Below are 18,808 nucleotides of genomic sequence, written 5' to 3' on the forward strand. Positions count from 1 at the left end.
TTGTACATCTGAAAACAAACAACGAGGTTGTCCTATTAGGATTTTTCCATATCCAAATTTCTGGTGCCTCCGTCCCATGATGTCAAGATTTACTCGCTTAATTCCTTGCTTGCTGAAATAAGAATAAATGTTTTAATTCACCTACTTGAAGTCATAGTACATACCAAGAGACGGCCTAATTTTGCATACCACATTGATTAACTCATGGGGTTAAGAGCCGTGTCTAGTCTACAAAACCCAGTTCTAGCAAGACTTGTGGCCTTCCACTGCCATTGGCAGGTAGGATATGAGCCATATCTCAGTGCTGTTAGTAAGGAATAAGTGACAACACCACAATGCCCCAAAGATACTGGCATTGAATGCACCTAGTATTAGTATGTGAAAGATTGCCAAGTCCAAATATCATCAGAGATACCTAGGTTAGTACTCCAAAAAGCTTAGTATAGCTATTTTGCAAACAGATGCACCTAGAATAGTGCTCCAGAATGCAGTGCACAGCTCAGTCACCATGTGCAGTTAGCAGACAGACACACCTATAATAGTGGCCCAGAATGCACAGTGCACAGCACAACCACCGTGTGCAGGTAGCAGACAGATGCACCTAGAATAGTGCTCCAGAATGCACAGTGCACAGCACAACCACCGTGTGCGGTTAGCAGACAGATGCACCTAGAATAGTGCTCCAGAATGCACAGTGCACAGCACAACCACCGTGTGCAGTTAGCAGACAGATGCACCTAGAATAGTGCTCCAGAATGCAGTGCACAGCTCAGTCACCATGTGCAGTTAGCGGACAGATATACACCTAGCTAGAATAGTGTTCCAAAAAATCCAGAATGCACAGGTTAGCACAAACGTCGAAAATCATGAACAAATATTTCTTACCTTGCGTTTATTTTCTTTCGGAAATTTAGATATGTACATTCGGTCGCTGGCGAGCGAGGAGGGCACAGATTGCTTTTTATACGCCACGCGAAAATCGCTTTTTTCTCTACGCCGCTGGCGGAGATGGAGATGATGATGCTGCTAGATTCTTATTTTGATATGCAACATGTCCGGGTGGATAGTCATGCTATCCACGAAACGACGCCGCCTTTGACCTTGGTCGCGAAAGTAGCATTTTCTTCTTCAATCTTCTTGTATTTTCTTCCAATTTTGTAATTGGTCGGACTGTCGTACACTAATATTTTATTTTTTCACATATTTATTATATATTTACTATTATTTCCTATTAAAAAAGTTATATTTTATTAAGCCCTAATGGTCTAGGCTAACATGAATAAACACAATGACATTGACAGTTGACAGCGCGGGAACCGTTCAACGTAGGAGTTACGTTCATAAATCAGATACATATTTTTAATTTTGGCTTTGCCTCTCTGTAACATTCATGGAATAGGCTAAAATGATAAGCGCGTACTACATAGTTATATATCATTGAAGAAGTTTGTGCAGCGTAATAATAATATCGTAATACTAATTCATCACCAAAAAATTTACATGAGTTCTATGCCAAATATGCTAAATGCTAAGTATCAAAATATTTATAGAGCACCAACCTCCTAACTTGTTTACTCAGTGTCTCACTGTAATTACTATAAGTTAAATTTAACCTTAGATTGTAATCTTTAGATATGAGTCGGAATAAAAGGCTTTTTTATTTTTTTCACCTCAGCAGCTCGAACAAGGGTACTTTGCTACTTAAAAACAGTGAGCAAAATCACATTTTGCTCACTGAGTGAGCAAAATCGCATTTTGCTCATTTTGTCTCACTCAGTGAGCAAAATGCGATTTTGCTCACTGTTTTTAAGTAGCAAAGTACCCTTGTTCGAGCTGCTGAGGTGAAAACTTAATTGTTGGTATATCTTAAGAAAACATGAGTGAATAGAGGTAAGTGATGAAGAAGGAATACATTTTCGGGTTCTCTAATATGTTCTCACTGCTGAGGTGAAAAGTTTTGTGAACTACACGAGATCAAAGTTATTTACATCTCGTGCGCTTTTGAGTCCCTTACTACGCTCAATATTCTAAATTAGATTCACGAGCGTAGCGAGTATAGAATCGAGCGTAGTATAGAATATTTCGCTTGCACGGGACTCAAAATAAGCACTCGAAGAAATATCAAACTTTGATCTCTTGTTGTACAAATAACTATTTTTACTGTTATTTATTTATATTATTATAATATAAATGATAGTGTAAATTTTAGTACAAAAGAGATCTTGTTGTTGTTTGCTGTTTTTGTGGCCTGCGGATAAGTCACCCAGATCGATGTCGTTATAAACGTTTTTGACTGAACATGAATTTGATTGTGTGTACATATGTACATTTCATTTAACAATAATCTGTAAATAATTTCAGTGCCACACAATATGCTAATTTTAGCATATTGTGTGGCACTGAAATTAAATAACCTTACACTTCATATTAAAATAATTCGATAAAAATATAAGTATTTTTCTTTGGCCCCGACCATAAATCCTTTGTGTTTTTACATTTGAATACGTACAGTCAGCGGCAGAAGTTCCTAAGCGGGCGAGGTGTTCAAAATTACCTTGACACGCTCTTATTCTGTAACAATAAAGTCGCATCAATATAATTTTGAACACCTGGCCCGCTTAGCAACTTCTACTGCTGACTGTATATACTTTGAAGTTGTAATTTTCAGAATTAAGAATAAATGGGCTAATTGGTTCAATTTAGTGTCACGCCGTGATATACAAGCGCCTGGTGGCCTAGCGGTAAAAGCTAGTTTGGACTACGTTATGTTAGTAATAGTAGGGGAGCCCAAGAGGGGATTTTTGTGTTTACTCAAGCGCGTCAGGTGAAGATATGAGTGATATCTTGCTACCCCGTGTAGTCTACCTTTACCCCTTTTAGCCATCCATGTTGAGCCCTTGGTTGGTGTGGGGTTGGTGGGGGGTTCAACAAATTGTTAAGCAGATTGTGGATTTGGTCATACTAGTTCAAATTAACGCTATAATTGTGCTATTACTAAATCTGATAATTATTTGCACGCATTTCCAATCTGACGGTTACAATGTAAAAATTAGGCGTCAAACTTGTGTTCGTCAGATTAAGAAAATGCCTAAAAATAAGTGTTATATTACCTATAAGTTATAGAAAAAATATTGCATTAACGTGGACAAAAACGACCAAACCCACAAACTGCATACCGTAAAATGGGGTGAGTAGGGGCAAAACTGACATTCAAACCTCGATAACATTTTATTTTTACATATGCAAACTGAATGGTGTATATAATAAGTGTTCCGGACGTTTGTATTTTAGTTTTTATTTTATTTTGGGTAGTTCCATTTCATAACTTTTACGATAAACAGGAAATCCCACCTCACCCCGTAGTCCCTCGTAATTGGGGTGAGATGGGATTTCATACAAAAGTGATTTTGGAAGATTGTTGGATCGATTTTTTTTTATTATGAGTATTACTATAGCTCCAAATTAAATTGGAATACATTATTTTTGTAGCAGTAGCCTTAAAATCCCATCTCACCCCCCTTTCATCCCTTCTCTCCCCATTCATACCCCAACTCTCCCCGCGAACCCTACTCACCCCATTTTACGTTAACGATTTTTTAACCCTTCACCAACCTCCCGAAATTAAAAAAAAATTGTAGACGCTTTCCGGCTCGCTGGAAAAAAAACTTTATATAACTTTTTTTTCTTCTTATCATCTAATCTTTCGATTTAATAGGTCTGTACGACGCTCGAGTAAGTACACATTTAGCATCGTTGGCTCCCCAACTATATGGTAGTATTTTAGTTACTAAACGTGTCTGAACACCAAACATTTTGTCGAGTAGATTACTCTGTGATTTAGTCGAGTGGATTTATTTTATTCCACTTATTACATTTAGTTAATGAACAAACCCCCCTCCACCACTCTTACTAATTTACTCAACTAAATGTAGGTAGGTATACTAGATATTCTTTAAATAAAAAAAAGAATTTTCAAAATCGGTCGACGGAGTTATGGAACTACAAACATTAAAAAAATAGAACCGACTTGAGAAATTCCTTTTGAAATCTTGAAGTTGGTTAAAAGTGACGAACCCCTCCTTTTCTTAAATTTAAGACATATATAATTATATTTCAGTTCATAATTCTGTAAAGCTGTCAAAAATAATCCACAATAAAGATGAGAGCGATGACACATACCTACATTATCACAATTGCTATGCTAAATAAAAAACAAAACCGGTCAACATAACAGGAAAACGATTGAGAAACTAGTATTGCCCAGTCGCCTAAGGACTTCCCAGCGAGATGGTTTTCTGTCCGTGACGTGTTTATTATTACTAGAAAACTAATTATAGTTCATTTGATATCAAATTAATGACATATATGCATGTTCATTAACGTGCTAACGGTTGTGAATGTTGTGATATGTGATAAAGAGTGTGTTATAAATATAAAATGTTCCGTTATATCATAGTTTTGGCGTTTTTTGGTGAGTTGATGTTTATTTAGTTATTATATTTGAAGCCTTGAGCTTTATTATTGTTTAATCGATTCGTAATTGACTAGGTACGCTTGTTTTTATATCCTACTAAAATTAAAACTTAATTGAGAATTCGTGTAAATCGTCTGTATTTTTTGTACAAAATTCGTATCTATACCTGTCTAATTTATCATCACTTTTGAAGTTTGGAACTTTTGATTGTTGTTTAATCGTTTCTTAATTGAGTTTTTTAAAAAGGTAGTTCTATTGCCCCAACTCGTGTAAGAAACCCGTCGTTTGTACAAAAATCGTATCATATTATACTACTCTTTGAATCGGGTCGTATCAAATCGGGCCTGGCTAGTAAATTGGCAAATAAGTATAAACGGGCCCACTGATTAACAGTCCGGGACGGTATCTGCCTGTCAGTTGTTCGCAACTGTCAACTTTTTGTTTTAAGTGACAGGCCGATCTCGTCCGGCGGACTGTTAATCAGTGGGGCTGCTATTTTAGTATCCGGGACAGAAACAATGGCTTGAGAACAGATTAAGGTTTATTCGGGTAATTCCGGAAATCGGGTAAAATCACTCATATTCCGTTGTAGTAAGAGTAAGCTTTCGGAATTATTATTACGCTGCACAAACTTCTTCAATGATATATAACTATGTAGTACGCGCTTATCATTTTAGCCTATTCCATGAATGTTACAGAGAGGCAAAGCCAAAATTAAAAATATGTATCTGATTTATGAACGTAACTCCTACGTTGAACGGTTCCCGCGCTGTCAACTGTCAATGTCATTGTGTTTATTCATGTTAGCCTAGACCATTAGGGCTTAATAAAATATAACTTTTTTAATAGGAAATAATAGTAAATATATAATAAATATGTGAAAAAATAAAATATTAGTGTACGACAGTCCGACCAATTACAAAATTGGAAGAAAATACAAGAAGATTGAAGAAGAAAATGCTACTTTCGCGACCAAGGTCAAAGGCGGCGTCGTTTCGTGGATAGCATGACTATCCACCCGGACATGTTGCATATCAAAATAAGAATCTAGCAGCATCATCATCTCCATCTCCGCCAGCGGCGTAGAGAAAAAAGCGATTTTCGCGTGGCGTATAAAAAGCAATCTGTGCCCTCCTCGCTCGCCAGCGACCGAATGTACATATCTAAAATTCCGAAAGAAAATAAACGCAAGGTAAGAAATATTTGTTCATGATTTTCGACGTTTGTGCTAACCTGTGCATTCTGGATTTTTTGGAACACTATTCTAGCTAGGTGTATATCTGTCCGCTAACTGCACATGGTGACTGAGCTGTGCACTGCATTCTGGAGCACTATTCTAGGTGCATCTGTCTGCTAACTGCACACGGTGGTTGTGCTGTGCACTGTGCATTCTGGAGCACTATTCTAGGTGCATCTGTCTGCTAACCGCACACGGTGGTTGTGCTGAGCACTGTGCATTCTGGAGCACTATTCTAGGTGCATCTGTCTGCTACCTGCACACGGTGGTTGTGCTGTGCACTGTGCATTCTGGGCCACTATTATAGGTGTGTCTGTCTGCTAACTGCACATGGTGACTGAGCTGTGCACTGCATTCTGGAGCACTATTCTAGGTGCATCTGTTTGCAAAATAGCTATACTAAGCTTTTTGGAGTACTAACCTAGGTATCTCTGATGATATTTGGACTTGGCAATCTTTCACATACTAATACTAGGTGCATTCAATGCCAGTATCTTTGGGGCATTGTGGTGTTGTCACTTATTCCTTACTAACAGCACTGAGATATGGCTCATATCCTACCTGCCAATGGCAGTGGAAGGCCACAAGTCTTGCTAGAACTGGGTTTTGTAGACTAGACACGGCTCTTAACCCCATGAGTTAATCAATGTGGTATGCAAAGTTAGGCCGTCTCTTGGTATGTACTATGACTTCAAGTAGGTGAATTAAAACATATATTCTTATTTCAGCAAGCAAGGAATTAAGCGAGTAAATCTTGACATCATGGGACGGAGGCACCAGAAATTTGGATATGGAAAAATCCTAATAGGACAACCTCGTTGTTTGTTTTCAGATGTACAATTAAGAACATTACAAAACCAGTATGACCCAAACAAGATTATGCAAAATAATCTGCGCTGTAAAAATTTTATTGGTGCTCTATTGGTGAGATGCTTGTCAGTAAGGAACAAGGCTAAGTATTTGTTTGCTAACTGTGATGATTTAGCTCTCAATCAATTTTGTGCTGAAACCGGCTATGACAAGCTGGTGTCGCTTTTAAGTGACTGACCGTCTTTTGTGTGATTATCATCACTGAGAATCTTCGCTAAGGCAGTGGTCCTTTAAATACTAAAGCACAATAAATGGCATTAGAGATTTTTTATTTTATTTTTAAACATGCTGTCGACAAGTGATATTATAAGAAAATCTAGCAGAAAAACGAATGGCTTACGGCCCGGTACTTCAACTTCAAGGGCTCAATTATCAATCATATTTTCCAATGTATGTTTTGCTGTTACTTGTATTTGTTTCATATAATAAAGTATTCATTTAACATTACAACATACAAAAACCCTGGTCAAAAGCAGCGATAAAGAAGCGGAGCAACACTTTCCTCTCTGCAGTCACAATGTGGTCGCACTCAAGTGACATTACAACAGCCTGTGTTCATTTAGAACAAATTCTCAAAAGCTGTGGTTTATTTAAATACACTTCTTTAATTGCAGTGACATCATATTCAATATTTACAAGGATTTTGTCATACAAAATTAAATTTTTGTCAGTGCCAATACCGAAGGTTACAATTCCGAAATATGATCAATTCTGTGAAATTGATAGTCAAATACTAGAAAACTATGTGACTGTGATATATACTGTGTGTATATGCCTATGATGTTCTTATAAAATAATGTACACTTTATACAGTTTAATATTGACTTTAATATTTTCTCTACCAAATCCTAAGAGAAATAAATACAGATACCTATATATTTAAGAAGTCAATTTATTGCAACTAAGCAGTTTAACCCGTCAACTCCCAGGTGTGACGTCACCCATAAGCGTTCTGGCTCAAATCTGAGCCGTGGGATCTGACAGGTTGTCAACAGGGAATTGGAACTGTTGTGAAACTAATGAAGTAATGACAACATAAGTCCAATTATTAGACTATTAGACTAGGTGTCGATATGTGTCAGACCTTTCATGAAGTGTCTAAGATCTAGAGGTCACATAATGAGCAATTGTTTAGATTATATATCTATTGTTGAAGCTCATTATTATAAATGTTTTTTATACTATGTAGGTGCATACATATACAAAATACACTTAATTAGTCTTGATACCATTACCTATATGCAGTTATAATCAAATGAAACTAGCTCCTTAGTACTTACCTCAGAAAGCTGGGTAATACTAGAATTATTTCTTTAGCCGATAAGGACAAATACAAACTTAAACAACAGATAAAGTCCTTTATATATTGGTCGCATTGTTATTAGTTTTAATGAACTTTGCTCATATAAATGGGTTGTTGTACCTATAGCTACAAGTTTGGCCAATGAATATGGTTATGTGTGTATTTAAAGAGCTGAATAGATAAAAGTACCTATACTGAATTTCGTATATTGATGGCTAATTAAAATAAAGGTTTATAAATATATATTTTTTGCAGATATTTAATTACAGTAACACTTACACCCGTGTGGAAATTATTAAATGAGCCTAATAGAATGCATTAGGTACATTAATTTTGTTCAGGTTATGGTGGTCTTGTTTATGTTTAAAGACCCTCTTTTCCGGTTTACCACACTGAGATACATCTGAGAGAAGACAACACAGCTATCGCAATTATTTATAAACCGGTGAAATGAAATACAGTATTTTTATGTCTAGGAACATTAGCAGTGGTGTGAAAAGAGACATTACAATATTCTACTTAAATGCTATATGTGCTTCAAGTGTCATAAGCTGATTGAGAGAAAATAATGTAAGATTTCAGATTTAACGAAAATTAAATTTGAAATTTCTTACAACATTTTGGAAATCCATATACCTACCGAGTTATTGGATATTATACAAATATCCTGGTGAAGTAACCCAGATGTTTTTTCTACATAAGTACTTAGATGCTTTTGCAAAAAATATTTTATCTATGTTTTCCTTCCAACTGAAACGAAATCTAAGGTATTAAAATTTAGGAAAAGTAGAAGGCATCAAGGCACGGTCATTGTAACTACTCAGTTTACGAAATATTTATATGCATACCTATGTACTTACATATAATTGTATAGATTTGCGCCCCAGCTCTCATATATAAAAGCATATTTTATTAACTGGTTTCAAGTTTCAACAGCGTTTTATCCTGGTTACCCTAGTGTTATCCAGGAAGTGCCATCAGCCATCACTGAAGGAGAAGAGGAAGAGGAGAAAGGAGTACAGTACAGTGTAATCCCTTGCGCCCTACACCGTCAAGCACACACACACACACACACTTGAAATACTGGTGTATGTTATGTAAAAATAATTACATTAATTATTTTATGGCATCTGTTTCAGAAGTGCTTGCCGTTTTAATAGCATTACTTATGTAATGAGGGAGCTAGGTATAGATGTGTAAATAATTGTAAATCTGCTCTTGTGCTTTTATTGGAGAATAGGCTCTCCTCAAATGATAGAATTGAACACTTTATGAAGAACGTTTTTTCGATTACACAAAACTCAACCTTAAAGTGTGACCTAGTACCCTTAATCGGTCTTAAATTATTGATTAACAATGTCACCAACTAATGAAAATTATTCATTACAGTATTAAGAAAAAGTAAGAAATTACTTTATCACTTTTATTAGCTGTTGTGATTGTACACAACGTGCAAAACCCTGTCCTTGATAAAACATCAAACTTTACTGTTATTCTGATTGATAAATTTCAGCAACCCATGCTATCCATAGCATTATTTTTTTCAGGGAAAACACTAATTTTAAATTGAATGAGGTGTAAAACATTGATTACCTATATATAAATAATGAACAATAATATTCGTGATGGTAGTTATTAACTTGTTAGTGATTATTTATTGCCCTCAAAATCATGAAAAAATCACTTCCCAAACGATTTGTAGAGGGATTAAGTCAATTCTTAAAAGATTTATTTTTATTTTCACCACCTATTTAACCTGTTATGTGTTGGTGTCAACCGTAAATCGTTTAGGAGTTAATATTAGTGGAAGAAAAACATCAAGGTGGAGTGATTCTTGTACTTAATGATATTTCTCAATTTCATAATCATGGTTCCATCCAATAATTTTGGTAAATTCTTACTATGATAAATGAGAAAATAAGTGTTACTTAAAGGTGTAACCAGCAACACACTGCCAAGAGTTGCTTATACTTAGTTGTTGTATTCGCCAATAATTGCATCTCATGCTATCCTTTGATTTCTTTGATATTCCTATAATAATTAAGTTTTTATGTGGTATTTGGTGGTATAAATGAAAATACTTACCTATTACTAAATAAGGATCAAATTATTTTTGTTTCAACTATCTATATACTATACGATAGACAGTTTGATGAAATGATATCACTAGATCTCTAAATAATGTTGTAAACTAAATATACATACCTACCTATATTTTGGAAATAGTTACAGATAACTAAAAAGGTACCCAATTTAAAATGAAATAATAAATCATTGTTAATCAACGATTTCATTGTTATAATACAAAGCCAAAACAAACTTTGAATACTTATCTCTAAACATCTACATAGTTATATATCATTGAAGAAGTTTGTGCAGCGTAATAATAATTGGAAATTAAACGAACTTACCTGTAAGTGAAGTTCATTTCAATTATATTAGCTGCACAAACTTCGAAATGATAACCCATCCCACCCAGTACCCACGTTGTCCTGAGACAACCAGGGATTCGTGTACCTATAATCCCTGTCAAAGTTATGGTAATATTGGCTTTGCTGAATTGGGGGCCAAGTTGTTCCATCTATTGGCATATTCACTGCCAGCGTGAGCTACAAGCATAGCGGATACTATATGTTTTTTCCGCTTTGTAGCGATAAGTACCTAAGAATAGAGAACCCTAGCGGGCTACTGGCAGTGAAAGTGTTATGTCTTGGCTTGTTACTCTAAACTAAATGACATTGACAGTTGACAGCGCGGGAACCGTTCAACGTAGGAGTTACGTTCATAAATCAGATACATATTTTTAATTTTGGCTTTGCCTCTCTGTAACATTCATGGAATAGGCTAAAATGATAAGCGCGTACTACATAGTTATATATCATTTCGAAGTTTGTGCAGCTAATATAATTGAAATGAACTTCACTTACAGGTAAGTTCGTTTAATTTCCAATTATCAGCCACTATTCGTTCATTCGGAAATACCCGAATACACCTTATACTCAAGTGTAGGTAAAACGTAAATAAGTCATAAGTACCTACTTATTAAAACGTATAATACTTACGTAAAACTATAAAAAAGCATAACCTAAAAAAATATGAAACGAATTTAATATCTTACGGAATGGTTACGGAGGTAAAATATGTAATACTTACTTAGTTAATTCTATTCTGGATGAATAAGAAATTAATGATTAAGTGTGTTAATGGTAGCTATTCTATTAGTTAAATCATGTTAAATCGACATTATCATGACAACAAATGATAAAAAGCGTTCAAAGGTTAGTCTCATAACTAATCTAAATTATAGTAGGTAGGTACAATAAAACCTACAGTGGAACTTCGATTATAACTGACTAACTGAGACATAGTTCCTGCATAGTTCGGATCTAAATGTAGTTTTTTTGGTTTATCTATACATATATTAGTGATTTAAATGATCCGTGCATCAATTTCGCATGAAACCTGTTTGGCTGGAGGTCGATTGAACTTCGAGTCAATTTTATATCTAATACCTTTAAACGAGCAATTCTTGCATATTTATTTATCTAATACCTTTAAACGAGCAATTCTTGCATATTTATTTATTTATATGCATATATATTTCGGGGATCTCGGGAATGGCCCTAACGATTTCGATGAAATTTGCTATATGGGGGTTTTCGGGGGCGAAAAATCGATCTAGCTAGGTTTATCTCTGGGAAAACGCGCATTTTTGAGTTTTTATATGTTTTCCGAGCAAAGCTCGGTCTCCCAGATATTAAATAATTAATAAGTATTTACTATACAGTGTGTGGCCTATAACGCGGGCGAAAAATTAAAACGTAGATTCTACTCCTCAAACTAGACAATGTTTGTTCAGCGACTTTTAAAAATAACTTGTGGTTTGTATTTTAAAACACTTTAAAATTTAATCGAACACGCAATGTATCACGAAATTGATTATGCCTGTACGGTGACAAGACTGACGGGCGATGTCAATTAGACGGAATTTAAAGTACATTGAAAATATTATTTAGTTTGTTTGAAAAAGGGACAATTTTAAGACTACATAATTTCAAAAAGTTGTCGAACAAAAGTTTTATTGTTTGAGTAGTAGAATCTACGTTTTAATTATTCGCCCGCGTTATAGGCCACACACTGTATAGTAAATACTTATTTATTATTTAGTATATTTTAGTTATTATTTAATAACAATAACTTTATTGACAATAAAAGTTTAACAGGCACATTACAGTGAACCCCGCACTAGGCATGGCCTGTATCGCGGGGGTCAAGGTCATCACGAGTATATCGATAATTGTTATTTATCTGTGACTTATATTGTAGTTTAGTTAAGAGGATAGTGGACCGCTTCTCCATACAAACGTCCCCATTTTCCTCTCTTGACATCGACATTCATCCACATCATCTTCCTCGCATAGTCCCGGTATTTTGCCATGGCCACAGAATAAGTAATAGTATTATCATACAGAACCGCCCCACCCCGACTCGGATTACCTCGCCCCGCGACTGGCCGCGACATGAATCTGACGGACTTCTGGCATGCTCTCAGTAGAGCGACTTACGCACACATACACAATGACTCGTGTACAGACGTGCCGCGCACACATATAAACGCAAATCGTTTTTGATGTATGGCGTGTCCGCCCTGTGCCATGGCTCATGGGAGCCTGGGGTCCGCTTGACAATTAATCCCAAGAATTGGCATAGGCACTAGTTTTTATGAAAGCGACTGCCATCTGACCTTTTTTTGACTGTAACTTGTACTAAAATGTGTTTGACCTGTATGCCAGACCATAGTTAGACTATTGTAGATTCCAGACGAGCTGGGCAAATCGACCGATTTGATCAGGAAAATAATAGGCGCCAATCTCATCTAACGTCCACACGTACACAATTTAATCACCAATTTGCATTCCATAGATACTAACTTCGAAAATTGGCATTTTTGTGTCCGCACCTGCTGATTTGATCGAGGAATCAAATTGATGTTTGCGTCTGCACGTTCTGATTTGATCGGACAATTTCATCAGATTGGCGAAAATTTGTCTCGTCTGGACTCCACTTATAGTCTGGCATACAGCTATAGTATAGTCTAGTCTGGCAACGCCGTGGTCTACGAGTAATGGGCACGGTGACTCATGCCCCCGTTTGCAAGGTAAAGGGCGCTTTCTTCAGAACAATAGGCCGCTGCACGCCATCTGTAAGAACTCCATTGTCGGTCAAGGCCAGCCTATTTAGCTATAAACTGATTTCATTTAATTACACTATAATTATGTAAGTACATTTGAAATATAGAAAAATGGCCGAACCTGACGGCCTAGCCAAGGTGACGTCCGCTTGCGCTTCGCCATCGAATCGCTTTGTGTCTCTCTATCACTCTTCCATATTAGTGCGACAGTGACAGTTGCATTTCGTTCGCTACGTAGCGATAGCGATTGGCATGTTGGCTACGGGGCCTGACCGATTTGAGATTACATCTATCACCGATACCCAAGCTGTTTGAAAATGCTATAACCTCCAAATCCAAAATTTGCCACTGAAATTTGAACCTAAATTGTAGGAAATAGAGGATTTTGCGTGGTTTAAAAATTGAACGAAACAAAGCAAAAGCGACTCTGTTCCAATTGAACATGGTTTACGTTACATCGAACTGAATAGGTACTATAGGTAGGACCTTGGGCCTTAGGAGGATAAAACGGCGTAACGTAGTACCCAAGTACTACGTACCCAATTTATGAATGAAGTCCATTCATGTACTCGTATGGCGTTATGTTCCGTGTCCGTGACCTCAGAGCAAGATTAATTTTACGGGAAATCCCCACCTGGGGATTCTCAGTACCTAGATAGGTATGCCTTTTGTCTGGCAATCGGGGTCGTAACGGTATCGTACAGACCATTAGCAAAGCAAAACCATCTTAGCTGTATTTCTACTTACCTAGTAGGTAGGGTAGGTACCTACATCCGTCTATGCTCACAAACCTACATATTAGTGTAGGTATATTATGACGTCTGCATGATCTGGCCTAGTGGGTAGTGACCCTGCCTGTGAAGCCGATGGTCCTGGGTTCGAATCCCGGTAAGGGCATTAATTTGTGTGATGAGTACAGATATTTGTTCGTGAGTCTTGGGTGTTTTCTATGTATTTATGTATTTGTATATTATATGTATCGTTGTCTCAGTACCCACAACACAAGCCTTCTTGAGCTTACTGTGGGACTTAGTCAATCTGTGTAAGAATGTCCTATAATATTTATTTAGTTATTTATTAATGAGACACTGTTGACATCTTGACTTTTACTCTTTTTTTTGCTAAGACGTAGGATAGGAGGTAAAAAACTAAAATAAAATTCACGTTTTTCCTACGGCTAAGCTTTTCTACTATAATATACTAGCGACCCGCCCCGGCTTCGCACGGGTCAACAAATTATACATAAACCTTCCTCTTGAATCACTCTATTTAAAAAAACCGCATCAACATCCGTTGCGTAGTTTTAAAGATCTAAGCATACATAGGGACAGACAGACAGCGGGAAACGACTTTGTTTTATACTATGTAGTGATATAATACCCGACCTTTGTATATTTGTTTTATTTATTAAAAGTAAATTGTTTTGTTTTATTTTAGCCTCACCACCGGTTTTGACAGCGGTTTACCCCGACCAGATTAACTTTTGCAGGTAAATAACAACTTTTCGGCATCATTTTGATACCTACCTTCATAGACTAGGAATCCTGGAATTGACGTCCGGTCTGGCCTAGTGGGTAGTGACCCTGCCTGTGAAGCCGCGGTCCTGGGTTCGAATCCCAGTAAGGGCATTTATTTGTGTGATGAGCACAGATATTTGTTCCTGAGTCATGGTTGTTTTCTATGTATTTAAGTACTAGCTGTTGCCCGCGACTTCGTACGCGTGGATTTGTATATTGGTGGTTATATATTCTACATTAGCTTAGAACATTATGCAGCAAGAGATTGCGGTAGGACGGTTAATCATTTCTTAATTATTAATATTATACGACGCATGAGACTTGTCTTTCACAACCTACGAAGTTTCAAGCCCCTAACTGAATAAAATTGTACTCGATGTAATCCCTCTAAACCCCCTTAGAAGATTTTCATGTCCTCTATTTAATAAAACCTACTACCTAAATACATATTTACGAAGTTTCAAGTTCCTAGCTTTAAATAAAATTTGCACCCTAAGACGAACTTTCATCTCCTTTTAACCCCCTTAGGGGTTGAATTTCCAAAAACGTTGCAATTACTTTTTTTGTAATCGGCTATTATGCCTTTCTAAGAAGTTTCAAAGCATTTGTAATGGATTCAAACATTCAACCCCTGTTTAACCCTGTTAGGGGATGAATTATACAAAACGCTGAAATTACTTTCCCTGTATTTTAATAATATCCCGAAATACAAAGATTCAAGTCCCGCGTTCGAAAAAATGTTTGATATCCATACAAACGTTCAACCCCTTTTTCACCACTTTAGGGGATGAATATTCAATAACGCTGAAATTAGTTTTCTTGTATTTTAATAACATATATATTTACGAAGTTTCAAGTTCCTAGCTTAAAATAAAATTTGAACTCCATACAAAATTTCAACCCCTTTTTAACCCTGTTAGGGGATTTACAAAACGCTGAAATAACTTTTCCTGTCTTCTAATAATATCCCCAAATACAAAGATTCAAGTCCCGCACTCTCAAAAATATTTGATATCCGTACAAATTTTTAACCCCATGTTTTACCACCTTGGGGGATGAATTTTTAAAAACGCTGAAATTTGTTTTCTTGTATCTTAATTCAATACCTTTTTGCAAAGTTTCAAGTTCCTAGCTTAAAATAAAATTTGCACCCTAAGACGAACTTTAATCCCCTTTTTAACCCCCTTAGGGGTTGAATTTCCAAAAACGTTGCAATTACTTTTTTTTTGTCATCGGCTATTATGCCTTTCTAAGAAGTTTCAAAGCATTTGTAATGGATTCAAACTTTCAACCCCTGTTTAACCCTGTTAGGGGATGAATTTTACAAAACGCTGAAATTACTTTTCCTGTATTTTAATAATATCCCGAAATACAAAGATTCAAGTCCCGCGTTCGAAAAAATGTTTGATATCCATACAAACTTTCAACCCCTTTTTCACCACTTTAGGGGATGAATATTCAAAAACGCTGAAATCAGTTTTCTTGTATTTTAATAACATATATTTTTACGAAGTTTCAAGTTCCTAGCTTAAAATAAAATTTGAACGCCATACAAAATTTCAACCCCTTTTTAACCCTGTTAGGGGATGAATTTTACTAAACGCTGAAATAACTTTTCCTGTCTTCTAATAATATCCCCAAATACAAAGATTCCAGTCCCGCACTCTCAAAAATATTTGATATCCGTACAAATTTTTAACCCCATGTTTTACCACCTTGGGGGATGAATTTTTAAAAACGCTGAAATTTGTTTTCTTGTATCTTAATTTAATATCTATTTGCAAAGTTTCAAGTTCGTAGCTTAAAATATAATTTGCACCCTAAGACGAACTTTCATCCCCTTTTTAACCCCCATAGGGGTTGAATTTCCAAAAACGTAATTACTTTTTTTTGTTATCGGCTATTATGCCTTTCTAAGAAGTTTCAAAGCATTTGTAATGGATTCAAACTTTCAACCCCTGTTTAACCCTGTTAGGGGATGAATTTTACAAAACGCTGAAATCACTTTTCCTGTATTTTAATAATATCCCCAAATACAAAGATTCAAGTCCCGCGTTCGAAAAAATGTTTGATATCCATACAAACTTTCAACCCCTTTTTCACCACTTTAGGGGATGAATATTCAAAAACGCTGAAATTAGTTTTCTTGTATTTTAATAACATATATTTTTGACGTTTCAAGTTCTTAGCTTAAAATAAAATTTAAACGCCATACAAACTTTCAACCCCTTTTTAACCCTGTTAGGAGATGAATTTTACCAAACGCTGAAATAACTTTTCCTGTCTTCTAATAATATCCCGAAATACAAAGATTCAAGTCCCGCACTCTCAAAAATATTTGATATCCGTACAAATTTTTAACCCCATGTTTTACCACCTTGGGGGATGAATTTTTAAAAACGCTGAAATTTGTTTTCTTGTATCTTAATTTAATACCTATTTGCAAAGTTTCAAGTTCGTAGCTTAAAATAAAATTTGCACCCTAAGACGAACTTTCATCCCCTTTTTAACCCCCATAGGGGTTGAATTTCCAAAAACGTTGCAATTACTTTTTTTTGTTATCGGCTATTATGCCTTTCTAAGAAGTTTCAAAGCATTTGTAATGGATTCAAACTTTCAACCCCTTTTTAACCCTGTTAGGGGATTTACAAAACGCTGAAATAACTTTTCCTGTCTTCTAATAATATCCCCAAATACAAAGATTCAAGTCCCGCACTCTCAAAAATATTTGATATCCGTACAAATTTTTAACCCCATGTTTTACCACCTTGGGGGCTGAATTTTTAAAAACGCTGAAATTTGTTTTCTTGTATCTTAATTTAATATCTATTTGCAAGGTTTCAAGTTCGTAGCTTAAAATAAAATTTGCACCCTAAGACGAACTTTCATCCCCTTTTTAACCCCCATAGGGGTTGAATTTCCAAAAACGTAATTACTTTTTTTTGTTATCGGCTATTATGCCTTTCTAAGAAGTTTCAAAGCATTTGTAATGGATTCAAACTTTCAACCCCTGTTTAACCCTGTTAGGGGATGAATTTTACAAAACGCTGAAATCACTTTTCCTGTATTTTAATAATATCCCCAAATACAAAGATTCAAGTCCCGCGTTCGAAAAAATGTTTGATATCCATACAAACTTTCAACCCCTTTTTCACCACTTTAGGGGATGAATATTCAAAAACGCTGAAATTAGTTTTCTTGTATTTTAATAACATATATTTTTGACGTTTCAAGTTCTTAGCTTAAAATAAAATTTAAACGCCATACAAACTTTCAACCCCTTTTTAACCCTGTTAGGAGATGAATTTTACCAAACGCTGAAATAACTTTTCCTGTCTTCTAATAATATCCCCAAATACAAAGATTCAAGTCCCGCACTCTCAAAAATATTTGATATCCGTACAAATTTTTAACCCCATGTTTTACCACCTTGGGGGATGAATTTTTAAAAACGCTGAAATTTGTTTTCTTGTATCTTAATTTAATACCTATTTGCAAAGTTTCAAGTTCGTAGCTTAAAATAAAATTTGCACCCTAAGACGAACTTTCATCCCCTTTTTAACCCCCATAGGGGTTGAATTTCCAAAAACGTTGCAATTACTTTTTTTTGTTATCGGCTATTATGCCTTTCTAAGAAGTTTCAAAGCATTTGTAATGGATTCAAACTTTCAACCCCTGTGTAACCCTGTTAGGGGATGAATTTTACAAAACGCTGAAATAACTTTTCCTGTCTTCTAATAATATCCCCAAATACAAAGATTCAAGTCCCGCGTTCGAAAAAATGTTTGATATCCATACAAACTTTCAACCCCTTTTTCACCACTTTAGGGGATGAATATTCAAAAACGCTGAAATTAGTTTTCTTGTATTTTAATAACATATATTTTTACGACGTTTCAAGTTCCTAGCTTAAAATAAAATTTAAACGCCATACAAACTTTCAACCCCTTTTTAACCCTGTTAGGAGATGAATTTTACCAAACGCTGAAATAACTTTTCCTGTCTTCTAATAATATCCCCAAATACAAAGATTCAAGTCCCGCACTCTCAAAAATATTTGATATCCGTACAAATTTTTAACCCCATGTTTTACCACCTTGGGGGATGAATTTTTAAAAACGCTGAAATTTGTTTTCTTGTATCTTAATTTAATACCTATTTGCAAAGTTTCAAGTTCGTAGCTTAAAATAAAATTTGCACCCTAAGCCGAACTTTC

At 35.7% G+C, this 18,808-nt stretch overlaps 1 protein-coding gene and 1 long non-coding RNA gene across 2 annotated transcripts in view; one reads left to right on the forward strand and one right to left on the reverse strand.

The window, feature by feature from the left end:
* Positions 1-18,808, reverse strand: part of LOC134659713 (uncharacterized) — a 247,646-nt gene that overhangs the window by 74,074 nt on the left and 154,764 nt on the right. The window lies entirely within an intron of this gene.
* LOC134659770 (modular serine protease-like) overlaps positions 4,400-18,808 on the forward strand; it is a 32,123-nt gene continuing 17,714 nt past the window's right edge. Inside the window, exons 1-2 of the mRNA XM_063515471.1 lie at positions 4,400-4,471; positions 14,513-14,564. Of these exons, the coding sequence (XP_063371541.1) occupies positions 4,438-4,471; positions 14,513-14,564 (86 nt within the window). The 5' untranslated portion in view covers positions 4,400-4,437. The remainder of the gene's footprint in view (positions 4,472-14,512; positions 14,565-18,808) is intronic.

The sequence above is a fragment of the Cydia amplana genome, chromosome 25, assembly GCF_948474715.1.
Source record: "Cydia amplana chromosome 25, ilCydAmpl1.1, whole genome shotgun sequence".
Classification (NCBI taxonomy): Eukaryota; Metazoa; Arthropoda; class Insecta; order Lepidoptera; family Tortricidae; genus Cydia; species Cydia amplana.